General features: G+C 42.2%; 12 protein-coding genes across 12 annotated transcripts; 5 read left to right on the top strand and 7 right to left on the bottom strand.

The window, feature by feature from the left end:
* Positions 1-66: 66 nt before the first annotated feature.
* HPODL_02982 (Vacuolar membrane protein involved in vacuolar polyphosphate accumulation) lies at positions 67-2,649 on the top strand (the record flags this gene model as incomplete). Its single annotated transcript, XM_014077311.1, has 1 exon — positions 67-2,649. The coding sequence occupies one exon, from the start codon at positions 67-69 to the stop codon at positions 2,647-2,649; it is 2,583 nt and encodes an 860-aa protein (XP_013932786.1).
* Positions 2,650-2,674: 25 nt separating this feature from the next.
* Positions 2,675-4,303, bottom strand: HPODL_02981 (uncharacterized protein; the record flags this gene model as incomplete). Its single annotated transcript, XM_014077310.1, has 1 exon — positions 2,675-4,303. The coding sequence occupies one exon, from the start codon at positions 4,301-4,303 to the stop codon at positions 2,675-2,677; it is 1,629 nt and encodes a 542-aa protein (XP_013932785.1).
* A 113-nt stretch (positions 4,304-4,416) lies between these two features.
* HPODL_02980 (Protein LST7) lies at positions 4,417-5,034 on the top strand (the record flags this gene model as incomplete). The annotated part of the gene is made up of 1 exon (XM_014077309.1): positions 4,417-5,034. One exon carries the CDS (start codon positions 4,417-4,419, stop codon positions 5,032-5,034), a length of 618 nt encoding a protein of 205 aa, XP_013932784.1.
* Positions 5,035-5,070: 36 nt separating this feature from the next.
* On the bottom strand, positions 5,071-8,721 carry HPODL_02979 (putative chromosomal ATPase; the record flags this gene model as incomplete). Its single annotated transcript, XM_014077308.1, has 1 exon — positions 5,071-8,721. One exon carries the CDS (start codon positions 8,719-8,721, stop codon positions 5,071-5,073), a length of 3,651 nt encoding a protein of 1,216 aa, XP_013932783.1.
* A 122-nt stretch (positions 8,722-8,843) lies between these two features.
* On the bottom strand, positions 8,844-10,085 carry HPODL_02978 (uncharacterized protein; the record flags this gene model as incomplete). The annotated part of the gene is made up of 1 exon (XM_014077307.1): positions 8,844-10,085. The coding sequence occupies one exon, from the start codon at positions 10,083-10,085 to the stop codon at positions 8,844-8,846; it is 1,242 nt and encodes a 413-aa protein (XP_013932782.1).
* A 207-nt stretch (positions 10,086-10,292) lies between these two features.
* Positions 10,293-11,111, bottom strand: HPODL_02977 (Isopentenyl-diphosphate Delta-isomerase; the record flags this gene model as incomplete). Its single annotated transcript, XM_014077306.1, has 1 exon — positions 10,293-11,111. The coding sequence occupies one exon, from the start codon at positions 11,109-11,111 to the stop codon at positions 10,293-10,295; it is 819 nt and encodes a 272-aa protein (XP_013932781.1).
* Positions 11,112-11,584: 473 nt separating this feature from the next.
* On the top strand, positions 11,585-14,728 carry HPODL_02976 (Elongation factor 3; the record flags this gene model as incomplete). The annotated part of the gene is made up of 1 exon (XM_014077305.1): positions 11,585-14,728. One exon carries the CDS (start codon positions 11,585-11,587, stop codon positions 14,726-14,728), a length of 3,144 nt encoding a protein of 1,047 aa, XP_013932780.1.
* A 696-nt stretch (positions 14,729-15,424) lies between these two features.
* HPODL_02975 (uncharacterized protein) lies at positions 15,425-16,927 on the top strand (the record flags this gene model as incomplete). The annotated part of the gene is made up of 1 exon (XM_014077304.1): positions 15,425-16,927. One exon carries the CDS (start codon positions 15,425-15,427, stop codon positions 16,925-16,927), a length of 1,503 nt encoding a protein of 500 aa, XP_013932779.1.
* A 10-nt stretch (positions 16,928-16,937) lies between these two features.
* On the bottom strand, positions 16,938-17,594 carry HPODL_02974 (uncharacterized protein; the record flags this gene model as incomplete). Its single annotated transcript, XM_014077303.1, has 1 exon — positions 16,938-17,594. The coding sequence occupies one exon, from the start codon at positions 17,592-17,594 to the stop codon at positions 16,938-16,940; it is 657 nt and encodes a 218-aa protein (XP_013932778.1).
* Positions 17,595-17,653: 59 nt separating this feature from the next.
* On the bottom strand, positions 17,654-19,147 carry HPODL_02973 (uncharacterized protein; the record flags this gene model as incomplete). Its single annotated transcript, XM_014077302.1, has 1 exon — positions 17,654-19,147. The coding sequence occupies one exon, from the start codon at positions 19,145-19,147 to the stop codon at positions 17,654-17,656; it is 1,494 nt and encodes a 497-aa protein (XP_013932777.1).
* A 245-nt stretch (positions 19,148-19,392) lies between these two features.
* HPODL_02972 (putative phosphatase) lies at positions 19,393-20,109 on the top strand (the record flags this gene model as incomplete). Its single annotated transcript, XM_014077301.1, has 1 exon — positions 19,393-20,109. The coding sequence occupies one exon, from the start codon at positions 19,393-19,395 to the stop codon at positions 20,107-20,109; it is 717 nt and encodes a 238-aa protein (XP_013932776.1).
* Positions 20,110-20,165: 56 nt separating this feature from the next.
* On the bottom strand, positions 20,166-21,146 carry HPODL_02971 (Integral membrane protein SED5; the record flags this gene model as incomplete). Its single annotated transcript, XM_014077300.1, has 1 exon — positions 20,166-21,146. One exon carries the CDS (start codon positions 21,144-21,146, stop codon positions 20,166-20,168), a length of 981 nt encoding a protein of 326 aa, XP_013932775.1.
* Between the last annotated feature and the right edge of the window lie 85 nt (positions 21,147-21,231).

The following is a 21,231-nucleotide window of genomic DNA, read 5'->3' as shown; positions in this document are numbered from 1 at the left end:
CTACATAATTGCGAAGTTCAGAAAAGTTGCATTGGTGATTATTTGAGCCGAGTAAGTCAATACAGCATGTTGTTTGGAGTGAAGCTCCAAAACGAGGTGTTTCCTCCATGGAAAAACTACTACATCGATTATGATCATTTGAAGAGACTTTTGAAGGAAAACGTTATCGAATCAACAGAAAACCCTACTAAGCCAGGATCCTCCTCAGCTATCAGTGCATGGTCTGAAAAAGATGAGGCAGAATTTGCTTCGCAATTGGACTCTGAGTTGGAAAAGGTGTACACTTTCCAGATTTCGAAGTACAAGGAACTCGACGAGGAAATATCCAAGCTGGAACTTCAAAGCGAAGAGTACTTGAAAAGCATTTCCGAGAAAAAAAGCGCCGATTTTGACGCCAAGGCATTTCAGAAAAAGCTCGAAGAGCTGTTGTGGTTGGCAAAGGAATTGGATCACTTTGCGAGACTCAATTTCACTGGATTCATTAAGATTGTCAAGAAGCATGATAGACTGCACAAAGGCTACTCTGTGAAAGCATTGTTGAGCGTAAGAATGAAGTCATTGCCATTGAATAACATTAGTGAGGACACTTCTCCATATCTATTCAGAATCTCGACCTTATACTCTTTTGTTAGAGACCAAACGGGCTCTAGTTCATTGTCGACTTCTCTTCAAAACTCGATTCAGAAATTGTCATCCTCTGGAAGGATTTCGACTACTCCGAGTGCCTCATTGAACAATATGGGTCAAAAGGACTATGGATACAAAGTTCTCAAGTTCTGGATCCATCCTGATAATTTAATGGAAATTAAAACCACTATTTTGAGACATCTCCCGGTCTTGATTTATACTAACCAGAATGACGACGATGATGACGAGTATAGTGTGGACCCCAAAATTACATCTCTCTATTTTGACAACAGACAGTTCGAATTGTACAACAACAAACTACTCAAAAATTTGAACAAAACACCCTCACTTAGGATAAGATGGTCAGGAAAACTAAGGGATAACCCAGAACTCACGATCGAGAAGAAGATTTTCGACTATGACACGGGGACTTCTAATGATGTCCGTCTCTCATTGAAGGAGAAGTATATAAATGACTTCATTTTCCAGAAAAATCCCAAAGATGAACAAGAGGATATGGAGCTTCCAAACCGCCCGAAGAGTGATTCCAATACGAAACTGACTCTTGAAAAGTTTGTCAAAAGATTGGAAAGAAGGGGTATCTCAAAGGAATCAATCGATAAGCTATCTTCCAACTTCAAGGAATTGCAACAATTTATTAGAGAGAACGATTTGCAACCGACCTTGAGAACTGTTCACACTAGAACTGCATTCCAAATGCCAGGTGATGATAGAGTTCGAATTACAATCGATTCGGATATTTTGTTCATCAGGGAAGACTCTTTTGACCCTGACAGGCCAATCAGAAATCCAAGAGAATGGCATAGAATGGACATTGATTCCACAATTGACGATCCGTATTCGCTTCTCAGAAAGGGTGAATACGCCAAATTCCCTTATTCTGTCATGGAAATCAAACTGGCCAACTCGATTTTCAATAATCCTTCGTCCAGAACCCTAGCTTGGATCAATGATTTGACTAATGGGCACTTAGTAAAGGAGGTTCCAAACTTCTCAAAGTTCATCCAAGGCATTTCTTCTCTTTTCTTGGAAGATGACAATTTGGATATTCTTCCTTTCTGGCTTCCGGAGCTCGAGAATGACATTAGGAAAAATCCCGAACAAGCTTATCATGATTCAAGAGAGAAGCAAATAAGGCAGCAGCAGCAGGACGAGATATTAAAGAATTTGAAAAAGAAAGTTGGCGAAAGCCCTAATCCTGTGACCAACACGGGAACGGTGCATTTGGACCAAATAGTCGAGGAGGAAGAGGATTTGGACGATAATGAGTCTTCCGATGAGGAGTCTGCCACAGCTGTGAGCCCTTCGGGAAAATCAATTTCCAACTTGGTTTCGACTTCCAGTACTCCGATTACACCAGGTGCCCCATCCGAATCCAAAAGTTTCACTGAACCTCCAAGAAAGAAAAAGTTGAATGTTGCTTCCTATTTTATACCTGTGTTTTCTAAGGCATCCAAACTAGAAGGATACGAGTCTGAAGATGAAGAGATTATTCTGCCTCCAGGAGTGGTTAAGCCAAAGACTTTGATCAAGCAGTCTGGCCCAGTCAAAGTGGAAGCCAAAGTTTGGCTTGCTAATGAGCGTACATTTGTTCGGTGGTTGCATATCACTACCTTGCTGTCAGCATTGACATTCACAATATATGCATCTGTGTCTTCGTCACACATCCCGGTTGTCGCCACCAACATCGCGTACATCTACTTTGCGCTGACCCTCTTTTCCGGAGTTTGGGCCTATGCAATTTACATGAAGAGGCTGGAGCTGATCAAGCTGCGATCTGGAAGACACTTGGATGGTGTTTTTGGTCCACTAGTCGTAGCGCTGGTGCTGATTTTCAGCTTGTGTCTTGAATACTATGCTGGTGTGAAGAAATACAACGAAAAGCACTCTCTACTCACCAGTGAAGGCATATTCACTTCTACCAATGATGAAGTGAATGCGCTGCACCCAATAGCAAAATTCTCATTACAAAAAATTGTCTCCTTTCTTGACTCTATATAGTGAATGCAACGATATAATACCTGTATCATTTTTTCAACAGGCTGAGCTTGATTGTATTGACTTCGTCTTTTGTCACCAAATATTCATTGAGTCCCAGTCCATCATCTGTTGCTATACATGTCAACAATACCTTCAAGTTAGCAAGTAAGTCGTGGTCATCAAGCTTGGTAAGATTTTCTGATTCAAATATTTGCTGTAGATTCTTCAATAGTAGTGATAATCCAAATTCAAAACGGATAGCCAAGTTACTATTTTGGACAACAAATAGAGGGTAAACACGAAGCTTAGTTTGCATTTTAGAGACTGGATCCGTAATATATGAATTAGAGCCGAGAAACTTAAGTGGATATCTCAAAGGTACGTTCAAATAGTTTGACAGTTTGATCACAAGGAGGACCACTATACCAAGTAGTGAATTGGTTTTCTCTATTTCTATGCGAGTCATTTTCAGATAGTTCAAGCTTTGTGGGAGCTTGTACCCAAAGAGCGAGAACTCCAGGTTATCAGATATTGCTATAGGAAAAATTGTCAAGAGTGTATTGGCTATTCTGGACTTCTCTTTCGATATTTGCAATATTATGGATTCTAGATCCAATAAGTAGTGAGCATAATCTTCGCGCTTATACTCTGTCAATAATGCATGGCGTGTTTTACATTCCTTTGCGTGCTGAATGTCAGTAAGACGAGAAATTTGCTGCTTGAGAAGCTTATTGCTTAATTTTTGACTATCAATAAGCGTTTTCAGACAATTGATGACCACTGGGTTGCTCTTCGGAGGCAACGAGTCTCTCAATAGTGATTCAATTTTATCGGTGAGAACTTTCTTAGAGGAAAGCAGATCCACTAAGCAAACTGTCAAATTATTCAGCTTCATAATCTGATCAAAAGTGCAAGTTGGCTCTTCACGAAGGTAGCTTCCAGCACTTTTGTTTGAATGGTAGACCTCTAAGTCTTTGATCACTTCTCTTGGCAAATAGGTGCTGGACTGTACATAATAACAGTCATCATTTAACTTGAGAAGCAACAAATTTGGTTCGTTCCTCAACTTGGATTCTATAACTTCGTAATCGCTACCAAGATTGACCAAAAACGAAAGCTTCACATTATATCGTACTAGCAATTTCCACTCCGTATCTATTTTGGCGTAAAGGTTGATGGTAAATGATTTAAGAGATAAACCGGAAAGTTGTATATTGTCCCAAACGTGGATCGAGTCAGAGAATACTCGACTAATGTAAAATGGGCTCTTCGTATCTAAAAAATGATTGATTGTGAAAAAGCACTCCAAGAACATACGCTTGTTGATTGCCTGAACCTCTAGCTGCCGCTCCACAGGATCAGCTCCTGATTGAAGCTTATCTTGGCTAGAAAACTCTTCATATCGAGACAATTGAATCAGGTCTCCCACCTGACTCAATGTCTTGACCTTATTATTCTGGGTAATTGCAGTGTTGGCCATATTTACGGTTGACTTTGTCTTCAATCTCAGTAATCGGGGATCCTTGCCGGACACATTTGCAGGTAATTTGAGGTTCCTCACCACGACTGCCTGCACATGACGAATTTTTCTTTGGTTTCTAGCACTGAAAGCTTGTCGCTGAGCTAAATTCCAGCTTCTGGACTGCTCGCATTCCAGATGAGGCACAGAGGTCATCAAAGATTTGATTTTTAATATTATTTATTTACACCACACAGCCAGTCAATCATATTTTTTCAATGCCTTTCATGATAACGCTAGCTCATTTTTGCGAAGTCCATGGTCCCTCCATGGTGATATGCACTCAAAATGTCCATTCGGGAGAGCTTGTAGACTCTTATTATGGAACAAAAGTACCACCATCCTCAGTGTGCAAGTCATGTGCATTCATAGTACCTCACGAGGGCACAAGTCTCCGGACGCAGTCAGGAGATCAAACTTACATTAGCACGCAGCATCCATCTTCACAACCCAGATATGCAGCTCTACGTCAAACGATTATGCGAGTCTTCACAATTGAATCCAATCATGATATTAATAAACCTTTGAGCTTTGGGGATTCTAAGAACGGATATTCTGTGAGTCTGGGCTTCAAGCTTATAGATGATACCGCAAGGGGGTCGGAAAGACGATATTCGCTTATTTTCACCAGCGACAGTGAGCAGAAATTGTACGAAAACTACTCTGTTATACTTGATCAGCTGACTGCCATGGTCCATTTTATAACGTCAAGATCGATGCACATCATCGATAGCCGTCGCAAGAACGAAAATAATAATGAGACATACCTGCGTAGGGGGTCTCGGATGCCTAAAAACAGAAGCATCATGGACTTGTTGCAGGATGACAAGTTTTTTGTAAAACTACACTTGTGGGCTTCATCATTACTTGACCAATTAATAGTATAACGATACACAGCGCATAGAGAGAAAGCAAGAATGGATTTAGGCAACCTCTTGGTCTGGGTAGGTCCTCAAATCCAACGTAAGAGTTTTAGAAGTATTGAGCTTCTGCTCTCTGTAGATTCCCACCAAAGCATCACTTCGTTCGAAAAGTCCATTTTTCAGGCTGATAACGATAAACTGGAAATTTGGACCTGCGTTCTTGGCAATATAATTAGCAATTTTGTTCACGTTAGCGTTGTCAAGGGCTGCATCGACTTCATCCAACACAAAGAATGGTGAAGGATGATGCGAGTGAATTGTAAATAGCAGCGCGAGAGCTGCAATAGTTTTCTCGCCGCCAGAGAGAAGCTCCATGTCTCTAAATCTCTTCATTGGGGGCATGGCATGATACTTCACACCGTGCAGATACGGCTCATCTTCGTCCTCCAGAGTCAGGTATGCAGATCCCCCGAGGGGAGAAACATTGGATTTAGTGAGGTCTTTATAGACGCCATCTATCGTTGCCGCTATGTGGTTGAAGGTGTCCATGAACTGTTTATATCTCTTGGATTTGACAGTCTGGAACTCGGCCGCAATCTTTTTCTCCTCTTGCTTGGCGTCAGAAAATTCTGCGTCCAAATCAGCCAGTCTCTGTTGAACATCTTGCAGCCTTTCTCGAGCCTTCATATTAGGGCTCATTGATGATAGTTCTGCCGTGATTTGATCAATTTCTTTTTTCAAGTCGCTCAGCAGCTCCTCAAGTGCTCCTGACTTGAAGCGAGACTGCAGGTTTGTGAAGTCAATCTCAATTTCATCCGCAAGCATATTCTCGTCGTCTTCAGATTCATCAAGGGGGATGTCATCCATGGAGCCAAAAGACAATGGCAGCTGCACGTTTTCTAGCTTGCAGTTTTTCAGGATGTTCATTTTTTCAATCTTGGCTTTCTCGATCACATCTTCATAATTGGCAATCTTCTTGTTGATCTCGGCAACCTGCAAACGGACGTCGGAAACTCCGTCTTCCAACTGGTGGTAATCCATTAGCTGAGCCCTGCGTTGGCCACTAGCCCTTTGCAGCTCCTCCATGAGCACTTCATGCTCACTTTCAAAGGTGTCAAGATCGTTCTCTATCGTCTCCTTGCGCGAGACGAGCTTGTTATAGTTTTTCTCAAGATTTGACATGTCTTTATTAAGGCGGTCTAGGCGTGATTGATACTCATCCAATCTGTCCTTTTCGAATCCAAGTTTGTTCTCGAGATATTGGATCTGTTTGATGTATCTTGCCTTCTCCTTAGAATGACCCCTTGACTTAGATCCGTATGTTTCTTCGTATTCGGATATGTTCGCAAAGTTGTGTTTTTGACAGAAGGTGGCATAAACCTCTTGCTGAATACTTGAGAGTTCCTTATTGGTAGAGTCCACCTTTGACATTGCTTCTGTGAGCTTTTCTTTTAACTCTTGTAGCTCTTTCTCCAATTGAGCCTGTATACTTCTTTGATTTTTGTTTTCAGCATCTATGTCTTTCATCAGCCTATCCAGTTCGAGTCTGGCATTTTGCAGTGGAGGAATCTGTGCTTCTAATGTCTCCACCTCATCCATGAGCTTTTTCTCAAGAAGTTCACTTGTCTTTTTCCTTGAAAGTTCCTCCAATTTGGACTTGATTTCCTCCTTTTGGGTAGTTAGTGCCTGGGTCTCGGATTTGTCCCATCTTCTGCCCCCATTTGGTGTCAGACCACCCGTCATAAGACCAGATTTGTGAATTAAAGATCCCTCTAAAGTGACAACTTTCACGTCCACTTTTTTCTCCCATTTCACATATTTGGCGACGTCCATATTATCACAAACTATCGAGTTTCCACAGACATATTGAATAGCTCTTTCCAACTCAGGATCAAATGTGACAACGTCAAAGGTTGGACGCACGTGCTCATCAATATTACGGAGATAAGCTTGAGGAGGCTTTGACTCAACAGAGTCCAAAGGAATGAATGATGCCACTCCCGCCCTCTGCTCTTTCAAGTAATTGATGCATTTGTTTGCAACACTGAGATTGTCCACAACAATCGCGTCGAAATTCTTTCCCAGAATTGTGGAGACTGCAAGCTCATATCTTTTCTGTGTTGGCTTGCATAGATCGCACACTAGACCTCTAACCCCGGGAAACAATCTTTTGAGTGAAGAGCAATTTTCACGGAGTCTCTTCTCTCTGGCAGTTTCCCTCTGGCTTGCATGCAGCTCATTCAATTGGACTAACACGTCTTTCAGAACCGTGTTCAACTCAAATTCTTCCTGCAAAATCTTTTCTTGGGTAGAACGCACAGCATAAAGTTCTTCCTTTTTCTTGTTGGTGGCAGTTTGCGCATCATTGGTTTGAGAGACATTTTCTTGAATTTTAGAGCTGATCTCTGCCTTTTCGGTTTCAAGCTCCCTAATTCGTGTGCTGACAATTTCGTTCTGACGTGAAACGTTCTCAATTTGCAGGTTCAAGGAGTTCACTGAATCCTCAAGGTCAAGCAATTTCGACTCGATATGTCCACCCTTCATCAAAAATGCCTCTCTTAACCTTTTGTATTCCTCCAGAGCTCCGGTGCTCAGAGTCTCTACCGTGGTCGCTTCAAACTCCCTTACATAGTTGTCATACGCTCTTTGAATCGTAGCTAACTGCTTGTCAATTGTCTCAACAACCGCGTTCTGTCGTTCGTGGTCATCGGATAAAGTTTCAATTCTCCTCTTATAATCACTGATTTTTTTGGACAATTGCAACACCTCGGACTTTAGGGGGATCAAAGCTAACTGTTTTTCTTTGATTAGAGTGGCCTTTTTCGAAATCGATTTTTCGATTTTATGATAATCGCTATCATCCTTGTTACGTGTTTTGATCACGTTTTTCATCGCAGCTTCGTTGTCTTTTAACACCTTTTGCAGATCTTTCAATTCATGTGTGGCAGATTTGAGTTCACCTGTACTCTGCTCAAGCTCCTTGTTATTATGGTATAGTTCAGTCAAGTATTTTGTCAAAATCAAGTCACAAAGTTCTTTGCTTTTCAGGTCGAATTGTTCAATTTCCATAGATTGGTTTTTGTATTGATTGAACTCCTCCCGAAGTGCCTTTTTCCTCGAATTCAACAATGCCGTAGTGTCGTGAGCTTTCTCTTTCTCCTCCATAAGCACGTCATAATCTTTTTTATGATCAATTGAACCACTAATATTCTCGATTAGCCGCGTAAGCTCTTCCGGTGACTGCGACGCGATCTTCTCAACATCTCCCTGAAATACCAGGAAATTTCTAGCTTTGATTAAGATATTCTCTTTCCTTAATACATCTGCGTACTGAGTCGCGCTCACAGTTTTATTGTTGATTCTGTACTCGCTGGTGCCTGTCTCATTAATACTTCTTTTGAGCTTCAAGATATCTCCGTTTGATTTTTCGTAAATAGCCATCACGTATGCCGTGCAGGGATCATTCTCTTTTTCTTCACCATCATCACTTTCACCCAATACTCTACCTCTGTAAATCAGATCTTTCAAATTGTTCGATCTTAAATGGCTAGATTTGATTCCCAACACGAACGAGATCGCATCCATCATGTTGGATTTGCCAGATCCGTTGGGTCCAATGATGGAGGTGAAAAACGAGCTACCAAAACCAATAGACGAGATGCCCCTGTACGACTTGAAGTTGTATAGCTCAAGACCAACAAGTCTCCCCATTATTATTGATTTGCAATGTAAATAATTGTTTTCAATATTTTACGCGTTAGCTTTTTTTTCCCTTTATCTATCTATTCGAGTTTCTACGCGTTGCGAAATATATAAAGTGAAGATCGACGCGTCTATTTTTTCATAAGTGCACCATTAAGTTGGGCCTCAAAGATATCGAAATCGTACACCTCTTCTGTCAAACCGCTTGACTCACCTTTGAGGTATGCCTTAACTGCATCTCCCCAGAGAATCTTATTCTTATAAATAGCAAAATCATCTGACAAACCGTCGATGGCGCCGCAAAAGTCCTCAGCCCTATTTTCGGCTTTGATTTTTGTCACCGGAGTGGTGTAAGTCCTAATAAACATGATATCGGCCTTGGTCCTTGGTAACCTTGTAAAACACTGTTTTTCGACTCGCATAAAGACTTTGTTGAAATCCAGATCTTCAGGAGAAAGCGGCTTGACTGACGATGATGTGCGGGATCCGTGATTCATAGAAGGAGCGAATATGTTAGTATGTGCCTGCATACTCCAGTTGTACCTAACAACAAACTCATTGACGCGAAGTCTCTCAAAGAATCTGTTCATTGAAACTTTCAGCCGCTCAAGGTATTGCGGGACAGGACCATGGATTGCAGTCAAAGGTTTATTGAATTTTTCGCCGGGAACAAATCCATTTGGGTAGCAGGACACTCCTGCTCTCCAGACATACTCGTTCTGCAATTCACCCTCGTCCCCATTTTTGAGTAAAATAATAAAGTCTTCCTCAATGGTGCGTCCTAGAAATTTGAGAACTTCTAGTCGATCCTCCAAGGTAGGATCCAGTGGAAAAGATTCATCTTTGATCTTGTTATAAAAGGTGGTACCATTATCCTTTGTAAAGAAATACATCGGATATTTCTTCATTAGGAAATCTGTTACGGTGCAATACAATTCTTTCAGCGCGGCTTCTGCGCTAGGATGGCAAGCCATAGAGATCTCAGCTCTTTCATTCATAATCCTTTCTCTGAGCTTTGTGGACTTCAGATAAGTATTTTCAATCACAATGATGTTTTGCGGATCGGCTTTCTGAATAGCCATATTGACCCGATAAGGTGCGTTCTTGAAAGGCCTGTAAGGAGCTGGCTCCTCTTTTTCCCAATCGAAATTCGGATCAACAGGCTCAATTATCACCTCTGGTAGCGCATCTTTGACTGACAATTTTGATGTCGCAGATTGCTTAACGCTACCCCCATCAAGCGACCTAAGAGGACGTGGTAGCAGCTTTAATTGTATAGCAAATGCCGATAATATTAGCGACACGGCGACTAATAGCACTGGCCCACTGTATGGTCTGAAAACGTCTGGGATCTGTGAGAGAGTCACTTCCATTAAAGAAGCCAAACAAGGAATCTTTTACATTTATACGGATAAGATTTCGCTTCTTTCTTTTAGGGATTAGATACCCGACGGCAAAATCAAAATTGGAAAGATAAGCTTTTATTTGAGGTATGCGGTGTAAGGATGGATCTAGAAGATTGATTAGTGTGATCCCGGATCTTCTATTCTTACAAAATATTAAACGTTACATGTCTTGACTCACAACATGCGGTCAATTTCCGTGCTAGTAAATCTGTCTAGCTCATCAAGGTGATCCCACCATTGGAATAGATATGATTCGCAGATCAACTTGAACCATGGGGTGAACACCAAACTTGGATCCTTGAACATCTTTTTGAGTTCGTCTGCTGTCACATAACGGGTGTCTTTCACCTCATTTGGGTTCGCCTTGAATGCTGGATTAGCTTTGATTATTAAAATGTAATCAATTTCGTGCTCTCCCCATGGTCCATTGCTAGGTGCCATGTAATGAATTCTGGTCAAAAACTTGAAGTTTTCAATAGGAACATCTTTCGGATGAATTCCCAACTCCTGTTCCAGCTTCCTTTGAGCTGCAGTCTTGGCTCCTAGAATAGATGAGTCCAGGTCTAACCCCAGTTCAGACCGAACACAAAGGGGATGGGAGCAACAAGTGTTGGTCCACATGGAGGGAAAGGTAATTTTCTCATCAGCCCTCTGCTGTAAGAGAAGCCTGTTGTTCGAGTCAAATAAAAAGACGGAAAATGCTCTATGGAGCAATCCCTTATTGATATTATCCATGATATGACAAAGCTTTTTCGTTCCAGCACCGATCGCTCTATCATCATAATCTAGAACAATACAGTTCTCATCCATGAGTTTGATCTGCTCTTCATCGTGACCTCGGAAAAGCGAGTTGTATGTAGTAGAGCCATTTGTCGTCGACGAAGATGACTCTCCAGTGGTAGCTTCCAAGGGCGTCACTTCGGGGAACTTGGTCAGAATATCTTCTCTAGTGAGAGATTTAACTCGCTGATGATATTCGGACAACTTGCTCATTCTGCGGTTGCTCTAACGATTGACAAAGTGAACCCTTTTCCCGTTTAGTATTTTTTTTTTTGAAATCCTACAATTTAAACGAGAAGAATACATAAATTTGCTGCCAATCTAAATGCGGCTCAGCAAGACGACAGAATGTCATGTACATCATCTACTCAGCTCGTTGGTTCAAGCAGCCATTTACTGATCTGAAGATTTCACAAGTCATGATGTCCCAAATCAGGGGTTGAAGACCTCACATGAATCGCAAATTCAACATCCTTACACTGGCATAAATTTCTGTTCTTCGGTTTCTTTTTCTGACAATCCTATTGCAGGAAAAATTTTTGTGAAAATTTTTTTTAACATTTCTTTTACGTAACCCTGATAGAATACTAGTACGTTTGGACGAAGGATAAAAAAATTTTTTTTTTATAAAACAGTTTGCCCTTTTTCTATATTAAAACCTTTGTTTCATCAAAAGAGTAGTCAGAATGTCCGCTGCTGCCGAATCGAAACAGAGCGCAGAAGTTTTGTCCGAATTGTTTGGCAAACTTGCTGTTGCTGCGCCAGAAGAGAGAGACTCTGCTGCTTCTAATGTCGCTTCTTTCCTCAACGGTGAAATCATCGAGCATGATGTCCCATATGAATTTTTCCAATCCTTGGAAAAGGCTATTAAGGACAAGAAGCAAGCTGTCAATGCTCTTGTCACTGTGAGACACATTGCAAGCGCTTCTGACCTGTCCCCATCTGTCGAGCCATACATCGTTGGCCTTATTGAGACTATTTCGTCGAGGGCTGGTGACAAGCAGCAAGATGTCAGAGAGGCTGCTGCTGCTGCTCTCCTTGCCATTGCTAGAGCCGTCACTCCGGTTGCTATCAAGGACATCTTGGCTCGCTTGATCAAGTGCCTCCACGAGACCGCTAAATGGCAGGAAAAAATTGCTCTTTTGGATGCTATTGCCGTTTTGGTTGAGACCTCTAAGGCTCAGCTCGCTCTTAGAATGCCTGAGCTTATCCCAGTGCTGTCTGAGGCTATGTGGGATACCAAGGTTGAAGTCAAGAAGGCCGCAACTGAGACCATGACTAAGACCACTGCCACCATCGAGAACAAGGATATTGAGCCTTTCATTCCAAAGCTCATTAGCTCGATTTCTGATCCAACTCAGGTTCCAGAAACTGTTCACGCTTTGGGTGCCACCACCTTCGTTTCTGAGGTCACCACCGCTGCTTTGTCCATCATGGTTCCATTGCTTTCTAGAGGTTTGGCCGAGAGAGACACTGCTATCAAGAGAAAGGCTGCTGTTATCATTGACAACATGTGTAAACTTGTTGACGACCCACAAGTTGTTGCCCCATTCATGGAGAAACTGTTCCCAGCTTTGAAGACAAACCTGTCTACTATTGCTGATCCTGAGGCAAGATCTGTTACTGAGAGAGCTTTGAACACTCTGAGAAGAGTTGGTGCTGTTCCAGCCGATGACAGCATTCCTGAAGTTTCTACCGCCGGTGATGTTGAGGTTAACCTTGCCATTCTGAAGGACTTGGTGAAGGACAAGCCATCTAGATTCGACATTGTTCAAACTTACGTTGCCGCTATTGCTGGTGATTTGATTGACGAGAGAAAGATCGACCCAGATGCTTGGTCTTCCGCTTTGACGCCATTTTTGACCATCTTCTTGCACGAGAAAGAGTCGAAGGAGATTATTGAGGAGTTCAGAAAGAGATCCGTTGACAACATTCCTCAGCCACCAGTCTTTGAAGACGAGGATGATGAGGGTGAGGACCTCTGTAACTGTGAATTCTCTCTAGCTTATGGTGCCAAGATCTTGTTGAACAAGACTCAACTTAGATTGAAGAGAGCTAGAAGATACGGTCTGTGTGGTCCAAACGGTGCTGGTAAGTCTACTCTGATGAGGGCTATTGCCAACGGTCAAGTTGAAGGTTTCCCAACTCAAGAAGAATGTAGAACTGTCTACGTTGAGCACGACATTGACGGTTCCCACGCTGAGACTCCAGTTGTTGACTTCGTTCTGGATCAAAATACTTCTCTTGACAGGGAGACAGTGAAGGCCAAGCTTTTGGAGTTTGGTTTCTCTGAGCAAATGATTGACATGCCTATTGCCGCTCTTTCCGGTGGTTGGAAGATGAAGTTGGCTCTTGCCAGAGCTGTGTTGGCCAACGCAGATATCTTGCTTTTGGATGAGCCAACTAACCACTTGGATACCGTTAACGTTGCTTGGTTGGTCAACTACTTGACCACCTGTAACATCACCTCGATTATTGTTTCGCACGACTCTGGATTCCTGGACAATGTCGTTCAATACATCATTCACTACGAAGGATTCAAGCTTAGAAAGTACAAGGGTAATCTTTCTGAACTGATCAAGAGAGTTCCATCTGCCAAATCCTACAAGGAGCTTTCTGCATCTGAGGTTGAGTTCAAGTTCCCAGAGCCAGGTTTCTTGGAGGGTGTTAAGACCAAGCAAAAGGCAATTGTCAAGGTCTCCAACATGTCTTTCCAATACCCAGGTACTAGCAAGCCTCAAATCTCTGACATCTCTTTCCAATGTTCGTTGTCGTCCAGAATTGCCGTCATTGGTCCAAACGGTGCTGGTAAGTCCACCTTGATTAACGTTTTGACTGGTGAGTTGCTTCCAACTAGTGGTGAAGTTTATGTCCATGAGAACTGTCGTATTGCTTACATCAAGCAACACGCTTTCGCTCACATCGACTCGCATTTGGACAAGACTCCATCGGAGTACATTCAATGGAGATTCCAAACCGGTGAAGACAGAGAAACCATGGACAGAGCTTCTAGACAAATTAACGAGAACGATGAGCAGGCCATGAACAAGATCTTCAAGATTGATGGTACCCCAAGAAGAATTCAAGGTATTCACGCTAGACGGAAGTTCAAGAACACTTATGAGTATGAGTGTTCCTTCTTGTTGGGTGAGAACCTTGGTATGAAATCCGAGAGATGGGTTCCAATGATGTCCGTCGACAACGCTTGGTTGCCAAGAGGTGAGCTTATCGAATCCCACGCTAAGATGGTTGCTGAGGTTGACATGAAGGAGGCTTTGGCTTCCGGTCAATTCAGACCTTTGACTAGAAAGGAGATTGAGGCCCACTGTGCTATGTTGGGATTGGATGCTGAATTGGTGTCCCACTCTAGAATCAGAGGTCTTTCTGGTGGTCAAAAGGTCAAGTTGGTTTTGGCTGCTTGTACATGGCAAAGACCTCACTTGATTGTTTTGGATGAGCCAACTAACTATTTGGACAGAGACTCTTTGGGAGCTTTGTCCAAGGCTTTGAAGTCTTTCGAAGGTGGTGTTATCATCATTACCCACTCTGCAGAATTCACTAAGGACTTGACTGAGGAAGTCTGGGCCGTTGTTGACGGTAAGATGACCCCATCTGGTCACAACTGGGTCCAAGGCCAAGGTTCTGGTCCAAGATTGGAGAAGAAGAACGATGAGGAAGAAGAAAAGTTTGACGCTATGGGTAACAAGATTGTTACTACTAAAAAGAAGACTAAGCTTTCCTCTGCCGAACTGAGAAAGAAGAAGAAGGAAAGAATGAAGAAGAAGAAGGAATTGGGTGACGCTTACGTGTCTTCTGACGACGAATTCTAAACTCCTTCTCTTATTATCAAAAGCCTTCATCATCCCCCTCTAATTGTTCTTTTTATCTAGGCTCTTTCTGATAATCAATACAATTTATATACTATATATTTTTTCACTGTAGCCCTTTTCACGTGATTACTAGGATCATTGATATATTTTGTATCCCTCGTTTTTTACCGCTTCCTTCAGAAACCATGAACGATGTATTTTGATAAGTTAGTCATTTACACCTCTTTTTGTTCACTTGCTATATCCGCGTACACTGGTTTCCAACCAGCGGCCAAGCTGAATACGACATGGAATGTCACAAATGAAACACAGACCACCAACTCTTCCCTTTCAGCTTTGAGATATCAAGTAAAGTGTCCTTCCTATCCCCTCCTTCGAAAGGGTGACCAAATAAGTCCTGAGGAAAGGACCTATGTCATGCACAGGAAGCAGGAAGCAAAAAAACATGTTGTTGACCTTTTCACTCGCTTTAACATTGATGAAGTGAGTTCCAATTTTTTTGACAGCTATACCCCCAGTATAGCTATAAGCTTATCGGGAGGCTCATTTAGGTCTTTCCTTACTGCTGCTGGAGTTTTAGAAGCATTTGACTCTCGGACTCCTGGGGCAGCAGATTATGGCTGTCTTGGAGGATTATTGCAATCGACAACATATATGGCTGGGGTCTCTGGTGGCTCGTGGTTGATTCTATCGTTGATGCAATACGATTTTGGGCCTATTAGTGAGCTGAAAACAAACGGCTCCTGGAAGCTCAATTCATCATCACTTCGAGGGCTACCCGAACTCAACATCAATTTTAAAGACTCTCAAAGATTGTTAGGGGATTTTCCAGGCGATATTCCGACAGTAACTGTGAAGACCTCCAACTCATCGTCGTCGTTTATGGTATACTTTAAAAGTCTGTTCAGGCTCAACCAGTTGAAAAAGAACAGCAACGAAATGGACTCAAATTGGAATGAAGCTTTACAATTTTATGAGACACTACATGAAGAAGTCTCGCAACGCAAACAACATGGATATAAGACTTCTCTGACAGACTACTGGGGCAAAGCTATTGGTGATATCATCTTCTCGAGCAATGGTCCCCACGACATGACCATGTCCGGTGCCAGAAGCCTATCAAGCTTTAAAAATCATATGCTACCTTTTCCAATCATTTTGACCAATTCTAAAAACGTCCACAAATCGAATGAAGGGCACAGAAGAATATTTGAGTTCAACCCGTATGAGTTTGGATCATGGGAGGATTACCTTAAATCTTTCGTAAGATTGGACTACTTGGGAACAAAGATGTTGAACGGCAAGCCATTCACAGGTTTATGCACAATCGGCTATGATGAGATGACCTTCATAGCCGGAACTTCTTCAAGCTTATTCAATAGTATTCTAGGCCACTTTTGGAAATATATGGCTAGATCAAAGAAACAAACATATGAGTCTATGAAAACCATTCTGAACGTTTTTGGGCTGACTTCCTGCGAAGATATCAATGCTAACAAGTACGTGGCAGATTATGCTCTCATCTACCCAAACCCATTTCACGGATATGGCAATACAACTCTCTCCAGCACAGTTCGAAATTCCACAGATCTGTATCTTGTGGATGGTGGTGAGGATGAAAACATTCCTTTCCAGCCTTTCCATCAGAAAGCAAGAGATGTTGATGTAATCATTGCAATTGACTCAAGCTCTGATCTTGACAACTTCCCTAATGGAACAAACATAGGCATTACGTCAAATCAGTACCAAAACTCCAAATCGTTTTTTGTGTATGACGAAAAACGTTACGCTTTGTTTCCCAATATCCCATCTCCTGAAATATTCGTTGAAAACAAGCTTAATAAACGCCCTGTGTTCTTCGGCTGTCACATTCAATCAGCTTACAAATATCTGGGCGAAGAATCAAAATACTCCAATAAGACCTCAGAAACCTGGCTACCCCCGCTAATTGTGTACATACCTAATACCGGGTATACAACAAATTCCAATAAGTCAACATTCAAGTTGAGCTATGAAGAGAATGAAATGGCAACAATGATCGAGAATGGGTACTCAGTGGGGACTTACGGGAACAACTCCTATGACCCGAGCTATTTCCAATGTATCGGGTGCGCCATCATTAAACGTGAGCTGGATACAACAGGGAGAGATATTCCTGAGACATGCCAAAAGTGTTTTGAAAACTTCTGTTATAATTAAAGTCCGCTGATCAGGCTTTGAATTTTGGTGGAATCTTTGACAGTCTAATAGGAAATCTTTGGTTGTAACCCGAGCCAGCTTTCTCATGTTCGATCTCATGTAGGTGATGCAATAATTCGTGCTCGACATCTTCTGCATGTTGCACCATCACGTCGGGATCATTTTCTGCATGATACTGGATCCAGTGATGCTTTTCATATTCTTCCTCAAAATCATACTCGTGTCCCGGACCGTACCCAAAATCTGGAAACTCTCCGCCTTGGCTAGAGTATTCCATCCACTCATCAAAGGAAATTTCTCCATCCCCGTCTTTATCAATTAGTGACATCACTTGTTGAACAAGGTGGTTCTTCATATCATCTGTGATGACTTCGGTGTCATCGTGAGATCCAGTACCGTCTCCCCTTCCAACCACTTCCTCTCTCAGCAACCCGTACATTCTCAGAATATCAAGTTTGCTGAGACGTTTGGCATTTCTTGTATCGTGGAGAATAAATACCGATTTAGCGTCCGCATGATCTAGGTCATGCTCTTGTTTCATATGCCATCTTTGCCACGATCCCTCAAATTCGTCCGGAACCTTCTCTCTCAATTCCTGACTGGAGGTTCCTTCCTGATGTGCGAGAGCAAGCCAGGCCAAAAAGAGTATGCTGAAGATATTAATCATGAAATATAAATAGTATTATTTCTGTTCCGACTATTTTTTTGCGTCGCGTCGACTAATCACTATCCGTTAACTATCTTTTGCAATTTTGCGTGCAAGTCCTCCAAGTCATAGCTGGTATCATCGTTTTTACGCGGAGCAACTCCAATACATTCAATTCCCAGTTCCGTAATTTGTTCCGTGTCTACCTTAATCTCTTTGGAGGGTTTGAGGTGAACTAAATGTGTAACGAAGGAGGAGTAGGAAAGTGTTGTCTGACATTTCACGTTTCGTCTCTCGCAGCTTGTCTTCATTGAATATACCAAAGCCTTGTGTACAGTCTCTATAAAACCAAGGGCATCTAATGACTGTGTTTCACGATCCAGTGTCCCATTGAGAAGCAGTATTTTTTTCGTGTTACTGTTCTCGAGTATAGCTTCTCCGACTCCTTGTAAAATAAGAACAGGTATGATAGAGGTCATCAAAGATCCTATGGAGTACACAATAACATCGCAATTTGACAGGCATTGAAGAACGCGAGATTGAGCCACAGGATATATTTCCTCACCATATGGAGAGATATAAAAAATTCTTTCTATCGGTGCTGGGAGCGGAGCCGTGTCATCTTTATCCACATGCAACTGGGACTTCTTGAGGTCTGGATGTATGTAACTTGGCACTGCAAACTCACTTTCATCTTCGCTATCAGAGTCTAGAGTATGATTAGGTTCGACTTGGCTGGAGACTCCGTATAAAATTGCCTGGCTACCTAATTTATCCGCTGGAGCTGTAAAGTGCACATTATCCAAAAATGATGAATATGTGCGAGAGGGAGAAGCTTGTCCTGAGGGGACTATTGGGGGCGGGTGGATTAAAGAATCGGATCTCACAATAGGAAGAGAGAAGCCTGATTGATTGCTGTCTTTATTAACCTCTATTTTTGAAGGATGTGAGATCTGTGACTGTCCTGTAATGATTGTACCATCTTTGAGTAGGGCACTTATGTGGTAGGTGAAATTTGTGTTGAGACACGGAATAACGTGGAGTCTGGACGAAACTCTTGCAACGCGTAGAATCAATTCCACTGCGGAATCCAAAGATCCACAGAAGAGTCTTGCACCAGTGAGAAACAGATTCCCAATGCTAGCAAGTTCAAGTCTGAAATTCTTTGTACTATTCCGTGACCGTTTCAAAATCTCCATGTGAACGTGGATCAGAAAACTCCTAATGAGCTCTTTACATGCGGGCTCCACGTCTGACCACAAGTCGTGTGAGCCTTCCACTATTGATCCCCATTCCAATTTGGCATCCGTAGCTTTGCTGGAAAGCCTGTGGGAAAGTAAGTTGCGGATTCCTTGGCTTTCGTTAGGGATAAGTCGCACTATTCTTGACCTGAGGTCTCCCACAGAGCAACCACCTAACACTCTTATAATCTCGGATGTAGAGCCACCATTATCTGAAACAGGCAAAATGTGCGAGACCGAAGCAATTTGGCCCCCAGTTCCTGATAGATCTTGAAAAACATCTAAGATTGTGTTCGTGGCCGTGCCCCCTGAAACTACAGCCACGTTAACCATTAGAAGGTTCTAATCAAATAATGTAAACTTTTTTTTGTGATTGTCAGCCATCAAGAAATTCTCAGATCTAAGAACAAAGGTCAGTTGCCCCTAATTGAAAGTTTGAGCTCAGTAGATGCTGCTATCTCGTCAATAGTGAGTAGACTCCGTGTCAAAGGCATTCAACTCTACAACATAAACACCTTTGCACCAGATACTTCAAACTCCATCTCTCCAAGGAATTGATTTTTAGTTTTTAACAAATAATGTCTCCTCCTGCTATTGTATTCACCGATTGGGACGGCACAGTAACCCTTCAAGACTCTAATGACGTTTTGACCGACAACCTTGGTTTTGGTCACGAGAAGAGAAAGGTTTTGAATGATCGCATGCTAAATGAGACCCTTTCTTTCAGAGAGGGTTTCGACGAGATGCTCAGGTCGATTCCTGCAAACGGCCATTCTTTCCAAGAGTGCGTTGACTACTTGCTACAACACATTGAGTTGGATCCTGGGTTTAAAGACTTTTATCATTGGTGTCACGATAAAGGAATTCCTCTTTACGTTATCAGCAGCGGCATGTCCCCAATCATCGAGGCTTTGTTGAAGAAGCTTCTCGGCCAGCAAGTGATGAACCACGTGACCATCGTTTCCAATGGTGTGGAGATCAATGGCAATGATTGGCATATTGTTTATCGTGACGATACTCCATTCGGACATGACAAGGCCGCGTCCATCAAGCAATGTCTTGAGAACTACGATCTTAGTAAGAGGCCATACCTATTCTATTGCGGTGATGGAGTTTCCGATCTGTCGGCAGCAAAGTCCTGCGATCTGTTATTTGCGAGAAGAGGAAAAGATCTGGTTACTTTCTGTATTAAGCAGAAGATCCACTTCACCCAATTCGACTCCTTTAAGGATATATTGAGCGATGTTCAGAAAATCGTTTCGGGTGAAAAGAAATTAGAGGATTGCTTTGAATAGAGTTGATAGATCATTAATACACAGAACTGCTGTCAATAAATATACATCGCTTGATGCTAGCTGATAAGAACCCACATCAAAAAGAACAATATGAGAATCCCAAAGATCTTCACCATCAGCCACCTATTACTGGTTACGGTGTTGTAGTACTTCAGAAGTTCCCTCTGTGCTCCGCTGATGTTGAGACTAATGTCTTCAACGTTGTTGTCTATTCTTTGTATAACCTCGCCCTGCTCTTGAACCATTGTGGCTAATTGCTGGAACAAACCACCAACTTCATTAATTGTAGACTCAATTGCCTCCACTGCTCTATTTCTTTCCTGTAGGTATTGATTACTCTGTTCCTCAAGTAGCATGAGTTGCTGTGATTGATCTGGTATTGATAGATAGTCCTGACTTGGGACCGACACACCCGGATCTTGTTCCATCGAAGATAGAAAAGGATTTTCCGAAATTTGTGTTCCTTTCTTTCGCAAAGCGTATGGCAGCACTTCATTACTTTTGCCATTTACTCCCGTGTCTTTGATCGATCCATTTACAGAGGCGAGTAGTTGTTCTTGGCGGGATTTTTTTGCTAGCTCATTGCGCTGTCTCGTTTGCAACACCTCTTTAAACGTTTCGCTAACGTTTTTCACTTTTGTGTTCAGTAGCTGCACAACATTCTTAGTATATGTGTTAATCTGATTATCTCCAGATGATTTGGTTACGCTCGATTGTTGAAGTTCTTTCAACGATCTTTCGATTTTGAATATGTCTTGCTTGATAACATATGTCAACTCAATCATATCGGTGGGTTTATCGTTAAATAGTTGTTTCTGCTTTGCAAGTGCTGCCAGCTTCCCTAAAGAACTGGTGACTCGTGCAATGTCTTTAGCGATAAGACCAGCCTTCCGAGTAAATTCGCTCCGCTGAGATTTTGTAGGACCATTATGCGTAGTCGCTGTGGATATTTTGTTGTGATTCTGCTTATTGAAAGTTGACACACACTGGAGAAACTCAAGCGTTCTATCTTGGACGTTAGGGGGATATACGTCCATATTATTACAACTCAGATAATTTGATACGAAATATATTTTAACAACAGACGATTATTTTTGGACGGGCTGCAAACCAAATTTTAAA

This window comes from Ogataea parapolymorpha, chromosome VII (genome assembly GCF_000187245.1).
Source record: "Ogataea parapolymorpha DL-1 chromosome VII, whole genome shotgun sequence".
Classification (NCBI taxonomy): domain Eukaryota; kingdom Fungi; phylum Ascomycota; class Pichiomycetes; order Pichiales; family Pichiaceae; genus Ogataea; species Ogataea parapolymorpha.
Note: the sequence above shows the minus strand (reverse complement) of the source record. Positions and strands in the feature narration are given on the sequence as shown.